The 20,510-nt window shown below is 38.9% G+C and overlaps 1 protein-coding gene across 1 annotated transcript in view; it reads right to left on the reverse strand.

Annotated features, from left to right (window-relative positions):
* LOC149257633 (pyruvate kinase 1, cytosolic-like) overlaps positions 1-20,230 on the reverse strand; it is a 231,430-nt gene extending 211,200 nt beyond the window's left edge. Inside the window, exon 1 of the mRNA XM_089381434.1 lies at positions 19,871-20,230. Coding sequence (XP_089237560.1) covers positions 19,871-19,939 — 69 coding nt within the window. The 5' untranslated portion in view covers positions 19,940-20,230. The remainder of the gene's footprint in view (positions 1-19,870) is intronic.
* Positions 20,231-20,510: the final 280 nt, after the last annotated feature.

Below are 20,510 nucleotides of genomic sequence, written 5' to 3' on the forward strand. Positions count from 1 at the left end.
GACTAAGATTAGATTTGGCTTGATCCATGACTTTTGGAACCTTCTAACCCAATTTTATATTAAAACCAATGTTTTAAAACTCCGACTCCGACTCCGACTCGGCCAAGGGTCGACTCCAACTCTGACTCCAACTCCAACCCGATATCAACTCAGCTGGCTCGATTTCAATGACTCAATCGTTGTAAAAAATACATTAAATATTTAATTTTTTTATAAAAAAACATAATTTTAAAGATTTTCATTCATGTTTCCAAACACGCAACATTAGAATATGGATAGAAGACAACATATGATCAAAGAAGGCTCATGAATATATCCATTATATTAAAATGGCACCCAGTGCACTGTCCAATACATACATGATGGTGATATAGAGATCAAAACAATAACACATAACCAAGGAGGCTAGAAATGGCCTCTACAACAAAAGTAAATTGTGACCAGTACTACTGGCTACCGCTAGAGGAGCCAAGATCATCTGGCTCAACCTTTGGATCATAGTCAGACAGGCCAATCCATGGGTCCTCATCATCATCTCCAACTGCAATTGTAGAAGTGGTAGCACTAGCAGGCTATGCAGCAACTGCAAGCTGAGATAAACGAGATATGCACTTCTGTCGTGGCTGAGCAGAAGAAGCGCTTGCAACTGGAGGACTTGGGGTTGGCCCTGAGGCTAGTACAAATGGATCAGGATCTACATTCAACTGAACATCATGTTCGAGTGATGCCACTGTCTATAAATCATAATCAATATCCTCATCAGAATCAAACTCTGTTGGATGACTCTCCACTACCCAATCTAATGTTGGATCAATGTCTTCCAACACAATGGGATCTGAATCAGGGCTTTTGTTCAACAACTGGTTGCATCTGAGCCGGAGGTTGTATTGGACATAGAGTAGATCATTTAACCATTTTTTATCCAAACAGTTTCTCTTCTTTGTGTGAATCCTCTCAAAGACAGACGAATTGCGCTCACACCCAATAGCACTGCAAGTTTGACTCAAAATACGAATTGCAAACTTCTGCAATTCAGGACAATGGTTACCAAAAGTCTCCCACCATTGTGCTGCAAAAAACATAGGAGTGTAATGAGTTAGCTCAACAAAATTACAAATTATATCCAACTTTCAAATTATAAACAATTTAACAAAATAAGTATTAAGAATTTGAGAATTGAAATTTTTGTTTACCTGGCTCATCTGCTTCCCTTGCGATCTTTGCTAGGTTCTTCCCAAAGGTACCTATGGCTTTGTTGAAGGTTGTGACTTGTCGGTGTATCTCCAACTGATCACACTCCAATGGGATCATGCAATCAATGCAGTCAATTAATCCATCTCTAACCTCCCCCTTCAAAAGCTCATGTCGCCTTAGCTTTATAACGATACCGTGGGTTCAAAAAATACCCAGCTGCATGTATAAAGCGATGGAGTTGATTGTGTCATCTTTCATCAATGATTGCCCAAATGGGCCCATACTTAGCCACTTTATCCTTGTATGCCCTCTTTATTTGCTCCTTTGCTTGATCCATGGCCTCATAAATGAAGCCCATAGCCAATCTTTCCCCATCCACCAATCACAACACCTTAACCAGTGGCTCAGCAAGCTTCACAATCTTTGTTGCCTTTCTCCAAAATATTTCTTCATTAACTTTCTTTTTCAATTCTTTGCCTTCCTGTTTGTGAGACCACTGGCTTTGATTCAATTCTTCACTGGAAAATATATTTTGCAAGTTTCTATGTTGTGAAAGCATAGATTGCAATGTAAAAAAATGAGTAGCAAATCTAGTGATAGCAGGCCTAATAATATCCCTACCCCATGTCTCCTCATAAGGCTCAAACTCCACGAATGATTGTAGATAAATTTTGTTATGCTTTTGGCATGATTTACAGTGTTTTTGACCCAATCTAATTTGCCAATATCCTCAAGCATGAGGTCTATGCAATGTGCAGCACATGGGGTCCAAAAGATGGTTCTGTGTTTTCCCTCTAACAGTTTACCAGCAAGAACATAGTTAGAGGCACTATCTGTGATGACTTGAACAACATTAGCCACCCCCACCTCCTCAACAACCTCATCCAATAGTTGAAACAACAATTGTCCATCTTTAACTTATCAAATGCATCAACTGATTTTAGAAACATGGTTCCCTGTGGGCAGAAGATAAGAAAGTTTATGATGGTACGGTTCCTTTGATCAGTCCATCCATCTGACATGATGGTACATCCTATTCTTGCCCATGAGTCCTTGAAATCTTTCAAATACTTATTAATGGAGGCAATTTCTTTCTGCAAATGATACCCCCTTATCTCTTGCATAGTAGGGCCTTTGAAGCCTTTTCCAGCAACATGTATGGCATCAAACATAGGCTCATAATATGGCGAACGGGAAGCATTGAAGGGGATATCAGCATCATACCACCATCTACATATGTAATCACAAGCAGTCTCCCTCAATTCTTTCTTCCAATGATCATCTAAAGTGGGTTGCAAAGTTCTACTAGATTGAGGACCATGTGCATCTGATGGAGAGGAGGGTGTGACCGTGAAATAACTTTTGATATTCATATCACCCTTCTTTTTCATTTTACCCTTACCCTTTTCTTGAATAGACTTCAAAGAGGGAGGAACATATCGAAAGGGGTTGGATGCATCAATACAAGGGATAGAGCAAGAACCCTCAAAATCAAAATGGGGGTTGGTAGCCAGCATTTTTTATATACTCATCTTCCTCCCAATTTCAGCCTCTAACTCTTTTTGCCTAGCCTTTTCTTCTTTAAACTTCTCAAAGTTGGCTAATGAATCCTTCCTCATCTCCCCAATTTCTGGTGATTCACATGGAGTAATTTGGCCTCTAATCCCCGCCAAGTGTTGTTTCAGCCTATTAATGCCCCCAGGACCTTCCTTAATTTTTCTATGGAAAAATTTGCAATGCATTTGACTATCAACCATGTCAACATATGCCCAAGCAGCATCTTTCACTCTAAGTGCCATTTTTTCACTTGAAAATCAAAGGAAAAAAAAAAAACGAAAAAAAAAAAATTAGCATTGCTTCAATGTTCATTTCTTTCACAAAAAACACTCTTTTCGATTTCCGGATTTGCACAAAAAAAAAATAAGCAAAATCAGAATTTTACAAGTGAAAAAAATACCTCTAGGCACAAACTGTCTCCTCGAGGTTGCTCTAACAAACCAGCTCCTCAATGTTTCTCCAATGGCAACCCAAGAAGCTCCTCACTCCTGCTACAATGCTCACTGAAGACTCCTCACTACTGCTCCAAAAACAAACTCCACAACTCCTCACAAACTCTCACTCAAATTCTCACTCAAATGCAATGAGATGGTTATGAGGAAATGAGAGGGGTTGGGTGGGTTTTATAGGGTTTTGGAGAGGGGAATGGACCCCAAAGAACCTAAAGGCAAATTAGAAATGGGTTTGGGGTCCCCAAAAAACAATTTTCAAAAAAAAATCGCATTGTTCTAGCTTTTTTGGGCTGCTGTCACCGAGCCGGCCGAGTAGGCTCGAACTCGGCCGAGCCAGCCGAGTTATTACCGATCCGGCCGAGTCGTTAGACAACTTGGTCGGCTCAGTGATAACCCGGCCGGCCGTTCCGGTTCGAAGGCCAAGTTGACCCGGTGGGGGCATGACTTGGACCAACTCGGCCGAGTTGGTTTCGAACTAACCGTTTTTCAAAACAGTGATTAATACCCATTAATATTTTGTTTTTCCTAAATTTAGACTTACGAACTCCATTAAAAATATTAATTATTTTAATATCTCCCAAACCAGTTAAAATCTGCCCAAACCATTTTGGGGTCTTGGACATCTCATGTGCTTTAGCCTCTCCACCAATTTTCATGGCTAAAGCACATCTAATGCTACCCCAAATCAACAATGCATCATACCATCATTCCATGAACTCCACAAGTTGGAGTTTTTGATGAAACACTTGCTTCCTCTCTAGATTAGTGAACCCTCCGATGAGGATTCCATCAGAGAATCTTGAGGATCTTGTATATCCCCATCTGGCAGATGTTTCCTTTTTGACTTGATGTATGATGAGCCTTGTCCTAGATGACTTCATCCTTTCCTTCAATGTTCAATGAGGTTCCCAAGAGCTATATCCTTCATGTTTGACTGCCATGGATTTTGTCCTTCATGATTCCCATGGTGATGTCACAAGCTCTTATTTCTAATGCTTTCATGATGCCACGATGCATCTTATTGTCATGGCCATATCAAAAGATTGAGGAGCATATGATAAGACCCTTTTGTGAGAGAAACCAACTCAATCACAGTAGAGATATGTTGATGAGGATGATTTGCTGCTTCCTCAAATGATCTTCTTCTAGGGCAAGGAGATGATCCTTGCTTGTTTTTATAACCTTGAAGATGACATGCCTTCTTGCCTTCAATATGCTTTGCCTTCTTTTGTAGTGTAGATCAGGACTGCTTCTAGGGTTTCAACTTGATGAGAATCTTGGTGGCCTTTTGATGATGACTATGGAGACAAAAGTTCTTGATCCAAGTGGATCCTAGAAAACCCTCTAAGTCTTCAAAGTCTTCTAAACATTCAAGACTATTGCAAAAGAAGAGCCTTTTAAAAAGTCGGATTACACTATCGGGAGGCAAAAACATAGAGAAAACATTGAAAAACAAAGTATCGGCGGCTTAAAACTACTTTGCATATGAGCCGTCGGATCTGGCCGATCAACGGTCCAAATCCGATCGGCAAATCGCAATCGACAATGCAGGTAAAGGCTATTGGCAGAGACCACATGGTATATGCGACCGCAATCAGCGGGGTCAACGAGAACTGTCAATCAAGCGCGCAGATCGACGGCCCAAGTTGAATCGCAATATCGCAATCGACGATTGCAGAGGAGCGCTTACAAACGGCATGGGGGTATGTGCGATATGTGATTACGATATTGCAATATCGCATCGAAGCAACACAGAGGAGCAGAGTCGATTCATGCGACTGCGATAGCCGGACCTGCGAGATTATAAATAAAAAAATATATATTTTGAGTTCCGTAAAACAACATTTTCCTTTGTATTTGTGTTTTTTGTTAAATAAACGAAATACGAAGGAAAAGCGTCGATGCGATGAAATCGGACCCAAAAGGGTTTATGAATGCATATGCATAATATTTCAAGTCCGTCTAAAGCCATTTTACGAGGGTTTTCAGTGTTTAATGTATTTTTTTAATACAAAGGAAACAAGCGGGATTTCGTGCGGCCATAGGCGGTAAGTGGTTTTGGCCAGGCTTCACCCAAACCCATACACTGACTACCACGTGGCCAGGACCTAGAGAGAGAAAACCACCCTTTTCGGGCAGTTAACCCCTGTACGAATGAGCCGCCCGAAATGAACCACAATCGTTGGATCTAGATCTCCCAGATCAACGGTGAAGATGCGATAAGCGACATAAAGGCAGACCCGATAGGAGTTATAAGGGGGATTTATAGTATTTCAAATCTGATAAACAGTAGTTTGGCGAATTTCCTGTGTTTTTAGTGTATTTCTCTATGAACACAGAGAACGTTGTTTCTGGGGATTTCAAAGGCCCGATGGCCCATTCTGTTACAAAACAGGTGGCCACCATCCCTGAAAGCGTTAGCAATCATGATTACTAACGCTCAGAGGGGGATTTGAGCGGACAGACGTTGGGAAGCCAAAGAGCCCGAGAAGGAGAAACAAACAAACAGCGTCGATTGGCTTTAAATCCACAGATTGACAGAAAATAGAGCAAGCAATGCTGAAACAGAGAGCAAATAGGGACAGAGAGTCAGTGAGGAGAGTCCGTGTACTCACAAAGACTTGGGGGATCCAAGTAAAGCCTTGTTGTTTTGTATCTGTTGCGTGAGACTCAAATTGAGCTCACTTTTGTAAAAAACTCTGCTTCTGAAGACAATAGAGAGGTCACCACTGAAGGCTAGACCAGGAGACGTAGCCTAGGAATGTTGGGTGAACTCCTTATTAAACTTGCTATGTTTATGTGTGTTTGTCTATTATGTTCTTTAACTGTTTCATTGTCTATGTATTTAGCAATCTTATCAATCCATTGCATAAAGTAACATAGGCAAATCCATGCACATGAGCCTATAATACCTTAATAATTGTCTAAGATCTCATTATCAAATCAAGTGGTATCAGAGCATTAGCTTTGTTAAGGTTAGACAAGCTTGTGTTGGATTGTTGAATGCTAACTAAGTTAAAGCCCAAATTAGGAGAAGGAGAACTGGTTGAGGCTAACCAGAAATTGGAAGAGTCTATCCTAGGAGGAAAATGGCAGAAGAAATTCCCTTGAAATCAAACTCTCAATTCATGGACAGTTTCATGACCATGAGAGCCATGGTAGAAGAGATGTATCGAGAATTTAAGAAAGGTCGAGGTGAAAGTACTTCAACCTCCAAACAAGACAAAGGAACAGAGGAACCTCTTCTAGATGGCCATTCAGAAGGCAAAGGGAAAAGGGAGGAGCCTCCTCCATCAACACCTCCTTTTAGCCCTGAAAATAAAAAGAACAAAACATCTTTGATTAAATTAAATGTAAAATTTGATTTTCCAATATATGATGGAGAATTAAATGCAGAAAAACTAGATAACTGGATTAGACAAATTGATGTATATTGCAAAGTGCAGAACATCGATTCAGAAAGGAGAAAGATTCAGCTGGCCAGCCTTCGCCTTGGAGGAACTGCCCTAGTGTGGTGGGAAGGCAGGACACAAGCTGATTTGAAGAAGCATGGTAAAATTCTTTCTACCTGGAGTGAATTTGTTTCTACCATTAAAAAACAATTCTATCCACTAGCTTATATGCAGCAAGCAATGATGAGTTGGCAAACTCTTCGCCAATTAAAGGGACAAAGTGTACAAAGCTATACCCAGGAATTTAGAAAAAGAGCTTTAATTCTAGGCATTTCTCTAGACTCACCTAAAACTTTGCTTAAGTATATAAGTGGTCTGCATAGCTATTTGAGGCACACCATTCTCATGTTTAACCCTACTAGCATAGATGAGGTATCAGTTCAAACTACACATCTAAAGGCTAGAGGCAAGAATGTGAACCCAGAGATTGGGGGATCATCAAAACCCACTGCAAGCAAGAACAAAGAAAAGAAGAAGCAAAAATGGAAGGAGAGGAAGACAAACACTGTACAGAAAGACAAGCCTTCATGCACTCACTGCAAGAAGGATGGGCATGATGATGAACACTGTTGGTCTTTGCATCCGGAGCTGAAACCCAAGAAGTTCGGTGGTAAGAAGAAGAAGACTACTGTTGTTATTCAGAAAGATTTGGGGTCAGACTCAGGCGATGAAACAACCGTCACAGCCACAGGTATAAAAGGTAGAAATTTTGAAGCATCTAGTAGTAATTCTGCACAATCTATTGATAATGAAGACAATGAGAGGAAAATGCATGAGCTTTTTCATATTAGAGTTATTTCTAAGCATCAAAAGATTGATACTTTATTTGATAGTGGTTCACAAGTAAACTTGATTTATGAAACAATTGTAAAGAGGTTGGGCTTACTAACAACACCTCACAAGAAGCCATATCCATTAGGTTGGGTATGTGATAAAGCAAAGCTACAAGTGACTAAACAATGTAAACTTAGGTTTGCTTTTGGGTCAACATTTGTAGATGAGGTTGAGTTAGATATAGTTCCCTTGGATATATGTGGTATTGTTTTTGGAAGTCCTTACTTGTATGATAGAAAAGCCATTTTCTATAGAACTGAAAATAAGTATCAACTCACAAAAGATGAAATAGAATATATTGTAAGAGCTCATCAACTCAAAAATAACTACTCTCATAAACTCAGGGCAGATGAAAAGAATTGTAAATTCACGCAAATAATTTTTACTAGTGGTTTTAAAGGAAAAGACCCATGATAAAACCAATGTATTTGAAGGTTGTGATGCTAAACAGAAAGCTGATTTAGAAAAAGTTGTTTTAGAATATGATATCCTATTTCAAGAACCTAAAGGTCTGCCACCCAAAAGGGAAATAGTACATGATATTCATTTGCAGCAAGATGCTCCATTGCCTAACATCAGAATGTACAGGTTATCCGCTTTAGAGAATGTAGAGATCAAGAAGCAGGTACAGGAGATGTTCGATAAAGGGTTCATAAGACCAAACACATCACCATGCGGATCTCCAATCATGTTGGTGAGAAATAAAGATGGTTCGTGGACGATTTGCATTGATTACAAAGCACTGAATAAAATAACGATTAAGAATCGTTATCCTCTTCCTCGCATAGATGATCTATTAGATCATTTGATTACTTTTCCAAGTTGGACTTGCGTAGTGGCTACCACTAGGTCAGAGTTGCAGAACAAGATGCATAGAAGACTGCTTTCAAAACAAAGCAAGGGTTGTATGAATGGCTAGTTATGCCTTTTGGCTTAACTAATGCTCCTGCCACTTTCATGAGAGTTATGAATGATGTACTCTGCCCTTTTATTGATGATTTTGTAATTGTATATTTAGATGACATTCTTGTTTTCAGTAAAACATGGGAAGAACATTTAAAGCATGTAAAGCAGACTCTAGATGTTTTGAAAAGAGAAAATCTCTATGTTAAGTTATCAAAATGTGAATTTGGCAAAACATCTTTGAATTATTTGGGTCATATTGTAAGGGGTGGTGAATTGAAAATAAATCCCTCTAAGGTGGAAGTCATTGTGAACTGGCCTAAACCCAAATCTGCTACAGAAGTTAGGAGCTTCCTAGGAGCAGCACAATATTGGAGAAAATTTATTGTTAACTTTTCCTTGATTGCAGCTCCCTTACATACTTTAACCGGATTGAACAAGGTGTTTCAATGGGGAGGCAAACAGCAGAAAGCTTTCGACACCTTAAAAGAAAAGATTAATACAGCACCAGTACTAGCATTGCCAGATCTTTAAAGACCATTTGAGATTGAAAAAGATGCCAGTGACTATGCCATGGGAGCAGTGTTGATGCAACATGGTAAACTCTTATGTTATCATTCTGAGACATTTAATTCTGCAGTAGTTAATTATCCCACATATGATAAAGAATTGTATGCATTAGTGCAAAGTATGAAAAAGTGGAAACATTACCTAATGGGCAAAGAAACAGTTATACATACTGCATCAACCACTTCAATATTTACACTCACAAACTAAGTTGCAGCAATCAAGACACTATAGGTAGATGGGTTTTCTACAATAGTTTCATCTTGTCATCAAATATAATGATCCAGGTGGATCTTCAGATACAATGGCATGGAAAAACTCAGAAATCAAAATGATCGGAATGAAGTCAACCCAGGACCAGAGTAGAGATCTTGTCTTTCTGATTCCAACGGCGCAAACGGTACTTCAATCCGAGTCCGGATGATGAAGTTATTGCAAAAAGAAGGGTTCTTCAATCCTTAAGAAAAAGAGGAATTTCCTTTAGAAATGGGTCTTAAAGCCTTAAAGGCAAATCGAAATCGGAGGTCGCATGAGGGTGGACTTAAGCATTGGGCCATGGAACCGCCGATCTCTGATAAAATCAGATTGGTGGATCAGAGGCAATCACAATCGGCGGTCATATACATACATAGATATATATATATATAGATAGATAGATAGATAGATAAGCTTATATCAGCGATCAGGCAGTCGGATCGACGATACACAGATCGGCGGAACCATTATCGGGGCATCAAAGCATTATATATGAGCGGGACCGATGCGATCGGTTGACGCCAATATCAACGATCGGCAATCGGCGGTCAGCCCTTCCCTGTGAACAGGACCTATGGACCAGCAAAATGCCGAATGCGACTTCAGCACAGACCCGATAGGAAAAATAAGCCCGATTTCATGATTTTGAGGTCCGGGTATATGGTTTTGAGGCCATTTTTTTAGTGTTTTCTTTGGGATTTTAAGCCTTTATCCATGCAATGATAAAAGGGCCCTTTTAAGAAGTGGTTGCGCTTGCCGATGCTTCCACTCTACCAACCTCTCTTATTAACCAGGCAAGCCCCGATTTAAAGGGGATCTTGTCCGAAAATCCATTATAAAAGGAATCAATGGAAGAGCACGGGGGAGGCAATCTTTATGGTTGCAGCACGCTGTTCGCAGGAGGCTGAGAGCAATCACTGATCTGTTTTGAACAGTTTAAAGACTCCAGCCCTTGTTATTACTGCGGGAAGCTTTGGTGTTGCATACCACTCCATTTCAGGCATTCATTTCATTAGATCAAGTAGATTGGAGGTATAAGCCTCTTTATGGACAGATTGATGAATGTAATTATGTTTATTCATGCCATTTAATAAGGAAGGCCTCCCCATTGTTGAGATGGGCCTGGAGACGTAGTCCAAATTAGACAAACTCCATTATCAAGCCTTGGTGTTCCCTTTTGTGCCTTTTATGTGTTTTCTTCTTCTTTTCATATGTGCACATTTATGTGTTAAGCTGCAATTTTATATGCAATTCTTTTCTATACATCTATAAGCGAAAACATCCTAGATCATATAAAAAGGGCATACACAATAAAGTTGCAGATATGCTATCAAGACCAATCATAAATGCATCTATTGTACTTAAGCATAACTCAGTACTGCATGAAAGCTACATTGAACAATATGCTCAAGATATGGATTTTAAAGATGTATATGCAATTTTAAGTCATGGCAAACAAGTAGAAGAATTGGATTATCATGTTAAGAACCAACTCTTGTATCATTTGGGAAAGTTATGCATTCCTCAAACTGAAAGAGTTAACAAAATCCGAGAAGCGCATACTTCTCTAATATCAGGTCATTTTTGTGTAAGTAAAACAATTGCACAGCTACAAAGGTTCTGTTATTGGCCAAGAATGCATAAAATAGTTTCTAGATATATTAGAGGGTGTACCATGTGTGCTAAAAGCAAGCTCAGCAATAGAAAACTAGGCTTGTACACTCCACTTCCAGATCCTTCTCATCCTTGGCAAAGTGTTTCCATGGACTTTGTTGGAGGATTGCCAAAATCTAGAAAATGTCATGATTACTTATATGTTATTGTGGACAGGTTCAGCAAAATGTGTATTTTAATACCTTGTAATAAGCAGATTACAGCTGAACAAATAGCAAAGTTGTTCTTTCAACGTGTATGGGTTCATTTTGGGTTACCCACTTCTATTATCTCTGATCGAGATTCTCGATTTGTTGGGAAGTTTTGGTCAAGTCGATGGGAGTTAATGGACACTAGATTGAAGAGCACAGCATTTCATCCACAAACGGATGGCTAAACAGAGGTGGTCAACAGGACAGTGATCCAGTTGCTCAAGGGATATTGCAGCAAGCATCCCAAGCGTTGGAATGAACATTTATGTTATGTGCAACATGCTTACAATCGTGCTAAACACTCTTCTACACAAAGATCTCCTTTTGAGACTTGTTTTGGTTTTACACCAAGGTCTCCCTTGGATTTTGTCTTTAGTAAAGACATAGCAGTTGATGGACACAGTGATGTGGACAAAGAAACCAAGTTCATTGAACAGATCTAAGAAATTCACCAGGGAGTGCAAGAACAGCTGGAAAAGAGCCAAACCAAGTACAAGGCAAGGCAATAAGCATCAAATTGAGCATAGCTTCCAAGTTGGTGATCAAGTCTAGTTGTACATCAGCAAACACAGAATGCAAGGTGAAGGTAAGAAGCTGAAGCCAATAAGGTATGGGCCTTTCAAGATATTTGAGAAAATTGGTGAGAATGCTTTTCGCCTTGATTTGCTAACTTACATGCACATCTATTCAGTAGTTAATGCAGAGAACTTGAGACTATTTGAACCTTCATTGATTGAAGATCTCGAAGAGCAAAGTCAATTGTCTTCTATTGATGATCTGTTGCCTGAATATCTCAATGAGTTGCAGGAAGATACAGTTCTGGACAGGAAGGTGAGAACTACGCGCAGAGGGGATGGTGAGTACCTAAGAATTGGACTCAAGGGTTCAAAACCAAGCAGTGCAAGATAGATAGAGATTGGACAAGTGAGGAAGTTGTATCCTCACTTGATTGATGCTTAAAAACCAACTTTTGGTGGTCCAAAAGCCTTTTCAGTGGGAAGTCGTGATGCAAAATGGATCCTAGAAAACCCTCTAAGTCTTCAAAGTCTTCTAAACATTCAAGACTATCGCAAAAGAAGAGCCTTTTAAAAAGTCGGATTACACTATCGGGAGGCAAAAACATAGAGAAAACATTGAAAAACAGAGTATCGACGGCTTAAAACTACTTTGCATGGGAGCCGTTGGATCTGGCCGATCAACAGTCCAGATCCAATCAGCAAATTGTAATCGGCGGTGGCAGGCGTAGGCTATCGGCGGAGACCACATGGTATATGCAACAGCAATCAGCGAGGTCAACGGGGACTGCCGATCAAGCGCGCAGATCGACGGTCCAAGTTGAATCGCAATATCGCAATTGGTGATTACAGAGGAACGCTTACAAACGGCCCGGGGGTATGTGCGATATGCTATTGCGATATCGCAATATCGCATCAGAGCAACACAGAGGAACGGGGCCAATTCATGCGACTACGATAGCCACACCCGACGAGATTATAAATAAAAACATATATATTTTGAGTTTCGTAAAACAACATTTTCCTTTATATTTGCATTTTTCGTTAAATAAACAAAATATGAAGGAAAAGTGCCGATGCGATGAAACCGGACCCGAAAGGGTTTATGAATGCATATGCATAATATTTCAAGTCCGTCTAAAGCCATTTTACAGGGTTTTTCAGTGTTACATATTTTTTTAATACAAAGGAAACAAGAGGGATTTCGAGCAGCCATAGGCGGTAAGTGGTTTTGGCCAGGCTCCGCCCGAGCCCATACACTGACTGCCACGTGGCCAGGCCCTGGAGAGAGAAAACCACCTTTTTCAGGCAGTTAACCCCCGTACGAATGAGCCGCCCGGAATGAACCACATTCATTGGATCTAGATCTCCCAGATCAATAGTGGAGATGCAATAAGCGACATAAAGGCGGGCCCGATAGGAGTTATAAGGGGGATTTAAAGTATTTCAAATCCGATAAACAGTAGTTTGGCAAATTTCCTGTGTTTTTAATGTATTTCTCTGTGAACACAGAGAATGTTGTTTTTGGGGATTTCAAAGGCCCAATGACCCATTCCATTACAAAACAGGTGGCCACCATCCCTGAAAGCGTTTAGCAATGATTGCTAACGCTCAGAGGGGGATCTGAGCAGACAGAGGCCGGGAAGCCAGAGAGCCTGAGAAGGAGAAACGAACAGACAACGCCGATTGGCTTTAAAGCCATAGATTGACAAAAAACAGAGCAAGCAGTGTTGAGACAGAGAGCAAACAGAGACAGAGAGTCAGTGAGGAGAGTTTGTGTACTCACAAAGACTTGGGGATCCAAGTAAAGCCTTGTTGTTTTGTATCTGTTGTGTGAGACTCAAATTGAGCTCATTTTTGTAAAAAACTCTGCTTCTGAAGACATAATAGAGAGGTCACCATTGAAGGCTGGACCAGGAGACGTAGCCCAGGAGTGTTGGGTGAACTCCTTATTAAACTTGTTGTGTTTATGTGTGTTTGTCTATTATGTTCTTTAACTGCTTCATTGTCTATGTATTTCACAATCTTATCGATCCATTGCACAAAGTAACATAAGAAAATCCATGCACATGAGTCTGTAATACCTTAATAATTGTCTAAGATCTCATTATCAAATCAATTCTTCTTGTTGTAAACTGCTTCTTTGATCTAGGGTTTGAATCTTCAATGTAGATCTTGATCCTTTTGATATTCTTCAACTTGCTTTGATGCCCTTCTTGAAACTTGATCCTTGAATGTCTCTTTTCTGCCCTTCCTCTGACTTCAGCACCTTAGCTCTGATACCATGTTGAAGAATCTAGGGCAATCAAAGTTAATAAGATTCTTCAAGTCATGATAACTATTTGTGAGGAGTTTTTAATGTTGGCTTTTTGCCAGGGCCAAAACCTCTCACTCTTTGAGAGGAAAACCCGCACAAAATTCTTCTTATAGAGATTCCAACTGACAAATACCAAGACCATGACCTTGACCTATTTAGCCACTCCAAGACCAAGATACCAATCCTCTTCTTTATCACTGATGGGATCATCATCTTTGCTGCACCACTGAGGTCATCACTACTGCATCACCGAGATCTTCATTACTATTGCAACACCATTATTGTACCTTCACCGAGATATTTATCAACGAGATCTCCATATTGAGATATGTATATATACAAATGAGAGTTGCACCTAGATCCACTAAGATCATGACTGTCTCACCATAGTTGTACCTTCACTGAGATCATAACCTTGTGACTATGTCTCCATCAAGATCGAGACCATAACTATGCGTGGATCATGACTACCCCTTGAATAGTGAGTCACTATGAGATCTTTTCATCATAATTATGCCGAGACAGTGTGTGCTACTGTGGGATCTCTGAGATCATCTTCATCACCGAGACTATGACTGTGTTTTCTTCCTGCACTGAGATCTTCACCGAGACTGTGACTGTGTTCTCCTTGCACCGAGATCTTCCTTGTCACAACTATGTCGAGATTGTCCCTCTATGGTACCCATTTGAAAGTGTCTCACTGTTTTTGCCATCCGAAATTTCAAAGGTGTATATGTGAAGATCTTAGATCTATACCCATCCGAAAATCACAGAGAATCCGAGTTCTTGTTCTGTCTTTTTGTGCAGAACCTAGCTGGGTATTTACGCTGGTTTCGTCTCCATAATAAGCCAACTTGTGTTCATGAAGAGAAATGTCATTTCAAGTGAGCCGACATGAATGTATTGAATTCGATTTGTTGGTCGACTTCTTCAAGAGGGATTGTGCTTGTCTTTGGAGGGCTTCTAGACTTTCCTATAGACTTGTATATCTTAAACATATGCTCAAGAAGAGCTTCTTCATACATGACATTGACTCTTTGACTTATTAATAAATCCTAAGGCTCTCAATGGGAGCCACTACCAAATAAACCTCTTGCTCATGAAACCCATGCAGCAAGGCATATAAAAATAATTTTATTTCTTTCATTTCATCATTTACAAAGATCATGTCATTATGAAGACCGAACCTAGTTACACTTTCTTCAACACTTCTGACTTTGCACTTTAGGGGACAATCTGCTACAGGTCATTTTATCACATCTAATCAAATGGCTTGAAAACCGAGATCAATCAACATCCTTAACACTTTGTCATTATCTCTTTATAAAGCCCTAAGCATCATTTCCCCAAAAAGTCAGAGTTTTTGGGTCAATCAACTCAAAAACCATGTTTTTGGCCCAAGCGCATCCTATCCTTTAGTCCACTTGGGATGGTCGCATGTTGCATAACTGAGCAGTCACACTGAATAGCGGAAGTTGCTCTCCTTTGCAAGTGCGATGGTTCTAGAATTTCGGGAAAAATAAAAAATATTTACGAAACTTCTCCTTCCAGAAGCTTCTAAGGTGGTTTTAACCATTTACCATTCATAGAGATCTCGAATTCCTACCCTAGAGGTTTTATTTCTTATCCTTAGAGCTTATCCTCCTTCATATGTGGATCTCAAGCCTAGATTGGTAAATCCTAAACTACCACTTTTACCCTATAAATTCACTGCCTCCCATAGAGTCTGGGTTGGCTTTTGGAGATTATTAGTGCCCTCATGTTGCTACTTTAAGCTTAAGGAACCATCATCCATTGATGCATTAGGGTGGAGGTTGAAGGTTTGCTTTGTGGCAAGGAAGGACAAGACAATTGAGGAGACATCTACAAAGTCAAACATCTATAAATGGTTGTAACTCTCTCCTTCATTTATTAATACAAAAAGCACTATGTTTTCCTATACTTGTATCATTTTGATGCATATGTATTTCAATGCCTACTTGACTCACTGAATAGATATATTAGTTTATGCTATGGATGTCTTGTAGTTCTCTTGTTTGTTGTGATTGTCTTGCAGGTTCCATTTATAATAATTGGAGTTAGATCTAAAGTCTACAAGCCAAGAGAAGATGAAGACTTGCAATGGACTCCAAGTAGGCCTTTCCTCCATTTATTAATTTCTCTAAGGAAAACACTGTCCTTTTTGGTTTCTGTTGTTTCTAGATCAGCCACTAGATCTAAGATGTTGAAATTTCATGACTAAAAACAAGTTTCCTGCAATCCCAACCCGATTTTAATTTCACCTTATCACTCCCATTTGGTTAAATGCCCTTTCCCATAAAACATACATTCAACATATAGAATTCTAGAAATGAAATTTTCAGATTAAAACACGTGAGACTATCAACACACGCTGAAAATAAATATGGACATAACCCAACCGCAACACACATAAAAATACACACAATTTTTTTGATCAACTTAGACCCAGGCAAAACCCCTTCAATCTTCTCTTGGGAAAACCTGTTAAAGAGCTCTTCAAATTTATTATCTTTCAAGTTCAGGAAAAATACATTTGCAGACAAAACAAAACAGTAAAATACAACTTATCTCTTCAGCCCAAAACTCTTTGAAAACCGTGCCCACTTTGTCTCGATTTTCGTGCCCACTTGAAGCTAAAAATATGTATTGTACAGATACCACTGTACGAACTCCATACGAACTGTACGTCTTTTTTTCAAAAAAATCCGAAAACTTCTCTCGAACGGCATGCAGCTCACAACATTCAATGTTGTTCATATTGTACCTTTTGTTGTCTTCTATGCCTTGATTTCCATGCCCAGCGTTGCCCAAAAATCACTCCTTCAGCTTGTTGCAACAAATTTCTGCCTCAGAACTTTTCTCCAGCGTTCAGCGTCCTTTCTCCAATCTGCTCATGAAGAATGAACGTAGTCTCTCTTTTCTTTTCCCCCTTTTGATTCCCTAACTGACTTTTGAGCAACCCTAAGATCTAATGGCTCAGATTCATTTAGATCAAGGGATGAGAATAAATGTGCATTTAATTCTCACTTTCTACTTTTTAACTCACCAATTAAATAGAATACCCACATTGTACTTTATGTCTAAAGTCACTTTTCACTTTATAATTTAACATTGATTTTACCACTTATAAAGTCATTTTCACTTTATAAATTCACACTTAGGAAAAGAATTATTTTGAACACTTTTCCGTAGGTAGAGACTAACCCATGGGAAACCACTTGTCCAAGGTACATTAAAAATCAACATAAGAGATTCACTTATGTCTGCAGAAGAGAATTTTTCATAAAACACCAACATTCAATGGGTTCGATATAATGTTTTTCAACTATATAAAACCTCTCATCAAGGTATACATGGCATCGTCAACATTGAACTTTAGAAGACTTGTGAGGACTCCACCTTGGAAATAGAGATCCAAGTAATTCATCTACAACATGTTATTCTCACCATATAATCTCTTGTTGAATTGGATACATTGTTGATCATCAGATTGTGCACAACTCGACATGGTTACAACCCATCATATTTTATTGCTAAGAAAAATCAACTTCTCCATTGAGCAAAATGAATCTTGCATCATCAAATGCAGCAATTTTGTCCTCATCTCTTACAATGATTGGTACATAAAGGTTTTATTGTTGAAGGAAATGGCAAGGATATGCATCACACTATTCACATTAAGTCCTATGCTTTTTCACTTGTAGTTTGGCTCTAGGTAAAACGTTAATTATATGTACTTTAGATAACAAGGTTGATATTTAAAATTAGTTTACAGATCTAAAGAGGACCTGCGAAATGTATTAAATATGATTGATCTAACTGCTCATGATTATCTTATATATTATACAAACATACAAGCTACCTTTCAAATAACGTCAAAGTTGAGAAAACATTCCATTTCACAACAAACAACTTGCTTATACTCGCTCTCATTGCCCTCTATTTGTCTGAGTTTTACTAAGTTCTCTTTCCTTTGAAATACCATAATAGGTATTCAAAAACAAATAAAAAAATTAAGAGTCATATATGCCTTCTTGCTGACTAGGAATAAATATTCATGAGTCGTAGATCAAGGCTGACAGTGCAGTAAGAAGTAGATAAAAGATGAGTGCCGTAGTTTCGTACAAAGGAAATCAAAGGAATTACAGACTAGTAATGATTTAAAGGACGTTTCCAAAGATATGAAAGCGTGCAGGAATAAATGTATGGAATGAACGTTGCAACAGTGTATACAAAAATCAAAGAAAAACAGAAAACCAAAAGTGTTGAGACTTACGCTACATATGACCATGGGTTTATGCTTCTAAATTTTGGAAGGGGTTACAAAAGAATTTAGGCACTAACTCTAAAATGGAGCCAAAATTGACTTTATAACTGTACCTATAAGGATTGCCCAATATGTAGGCTCTAATACGGTATACCAAGTGATATGTATATAGAAGCAGGTTAAAAGGAGAGATCACAAACTTCTATCACCAAAATCAAAGACATTCGACTTGTTCACAAGCACTAGCAATTCATATTCAAAACTGTGAATGCTTCTGCATGGGAAACAGACGAGATAAGGCAATTTTATTAATGCCCAGCAAAAGAGCACAAAAGTAGGTCAAAGGATCTAAAATAGTACATCCAGTGTCAATATAAAGTGGGATTGATGGGGCATCTCCTAGAACAATTCTAAAAGCAGAAAAAATAATGATGTCTAAAAGACACGTTGATACTATCATCACAGATAATTTACATGAAAAGAGATATACTAAGTTACTAACATAATGCAAGACAGGTTGACCACATAAAAAGCCCCCCTTATCACCTGGCTTAAGTCACACGTGTTTCATGTCTGTGTTTGAATTGAACAAGAAAACTCACAAAAAAATTACCAGTGAAAAAAAAATTCTAATAAAATTCACCATTAAGTTCGGCAAAGAGAATTAAGCGTGAGCAATTACATTAAGATTTGTGGCAAATAACTTCAGAATTAAGAACAGCTAAAATTTTCCATTGCCCCTTATTTCAAAACCCTAATACAAGAGAAATATATCTTAGATATAAAGGAACTCTTTTTAAATATCAGATTGAAATCCTCTTATAAGAGAATTCTGCATATGAACCAGATTCGTGGTGATTAGATTTGCCAAATATGGCAATTTAATTTAATCGTCAATGCTTGATATTCCCTGGATCTCATTTAATTGTTTTCCCGAAAAAAAAACAGTAACTAAGCAGCTACCAATGCATACAGTGGTGCATAGCAGTTCGACATTGAATGTCTATAATCTTTACATCTATGGTAGGTTATCATCCTATGTTGCATTTGTTAGTCAACTTTTTGTGGGGGTTGTTAGAATTAGTGCAGCCAAAGTTGCATGGAATAGCCTCGTCCCATACTGACACCTTCAAAATTTTACCATTTCGATGCAGGTGATTCGTCTCAGCTTCCGAGATAAGGTATTGCTGAGAAATTTTTGTTATTTGGCAGTCCTACCTCAACCTTAGTATTATTGTTCTAAAAAATGTCACTATCAATTCTACAACAAACATAAAATAGTAAACAAACGGTCCAAATTAAGTGTCAAAGAGATACCAAAGATGAGTAGTAGAAGCTTATTACACGCAAATAAATGAAATTAGGTCCGATTCAGACGAATCGGGTTTCTAATTAATTAGAATGGATAATGTTTTTCTTAATCTATGCTCTGCCCATTATTTCTAGCAATATCAAGCGATCACTGGAAGCGTCAAAAGCTAATCCCCATTGTCTCATGCACATCCTCGGCTATTGTCATGGGCTTTAATGGGGCTTAGGGATCGAAATCAAGGCCACTGGTTGGTCAATGCCACCGATCCATTGAACTAAGCTTGTTTTGCAGGGAAAAAGCATCTTCTTCCTGGGATTGTGAATGGCGTCAAACATGAATTTTCGTTAAAGAAAACTTACAGCCTTGGAAGGCTCGAGAATGGATGCCATGCGGATGGGCTCCTCCAGCAATAAGTTGGCTCCCTGCATTGTTACTGTAATATGGCTCCCGTTCCTCTTCTTCCTCTTGTACACCGGAGCCTCTCAAGGTGCAAATATTTACGAGCAGCAGTAGAGCAATTATTTGGGAAACCTTTGGACTGAGAAATATGTGCCTATTTTCTCAGCTTGGGGAATTTTGACTTTTCATCTAACCAGTTTGGTAGCACACTTTCAGCGAACACAAAGCGCGGTGTCCCAGATCAAGGCCACCCTAGATATGAGGGTAATGGCTCCTACCAAACAAAGGCAACTTTAGATATTAGGGTAATGGATCCAACCATTGCGACTGATACCATTAAATTTTATTAAGATAAACACAAATTGGGGTCATTGACTCATTGTGACAATAGCATAAGGACTCGCGACTTTTCATGTGGTCTGAATTGACAGCACGTGAAATAAAGTGAATAATATTCTTCGATATAATAATATTCGTCGATCTAGAATATCTATTTTCCCAAATAAAAAGGCCTCTAAACTCAGGTTTAACCACAAAGGTTGAGATATTTGCCATAGTTGGCATTTCTGACATCGAGAAACATGAGAGCCCGCTGTAATA

Source organism: Pinus tabuliformis, chromosome 6, assembly GCF_031772625.1.
Source record: "Pinus tabuliformis cultivar Carrire ecotype Pingquan chromosome 6, CPIR1, whole genome shotgun sequence".
Classification (NCBI taxonomy): Eukaryota; Viridiplantae; Streptophyta; class Pinopsida; order Pinales; family Pinaceae; genus Pinus; species Pinus tabuliformis.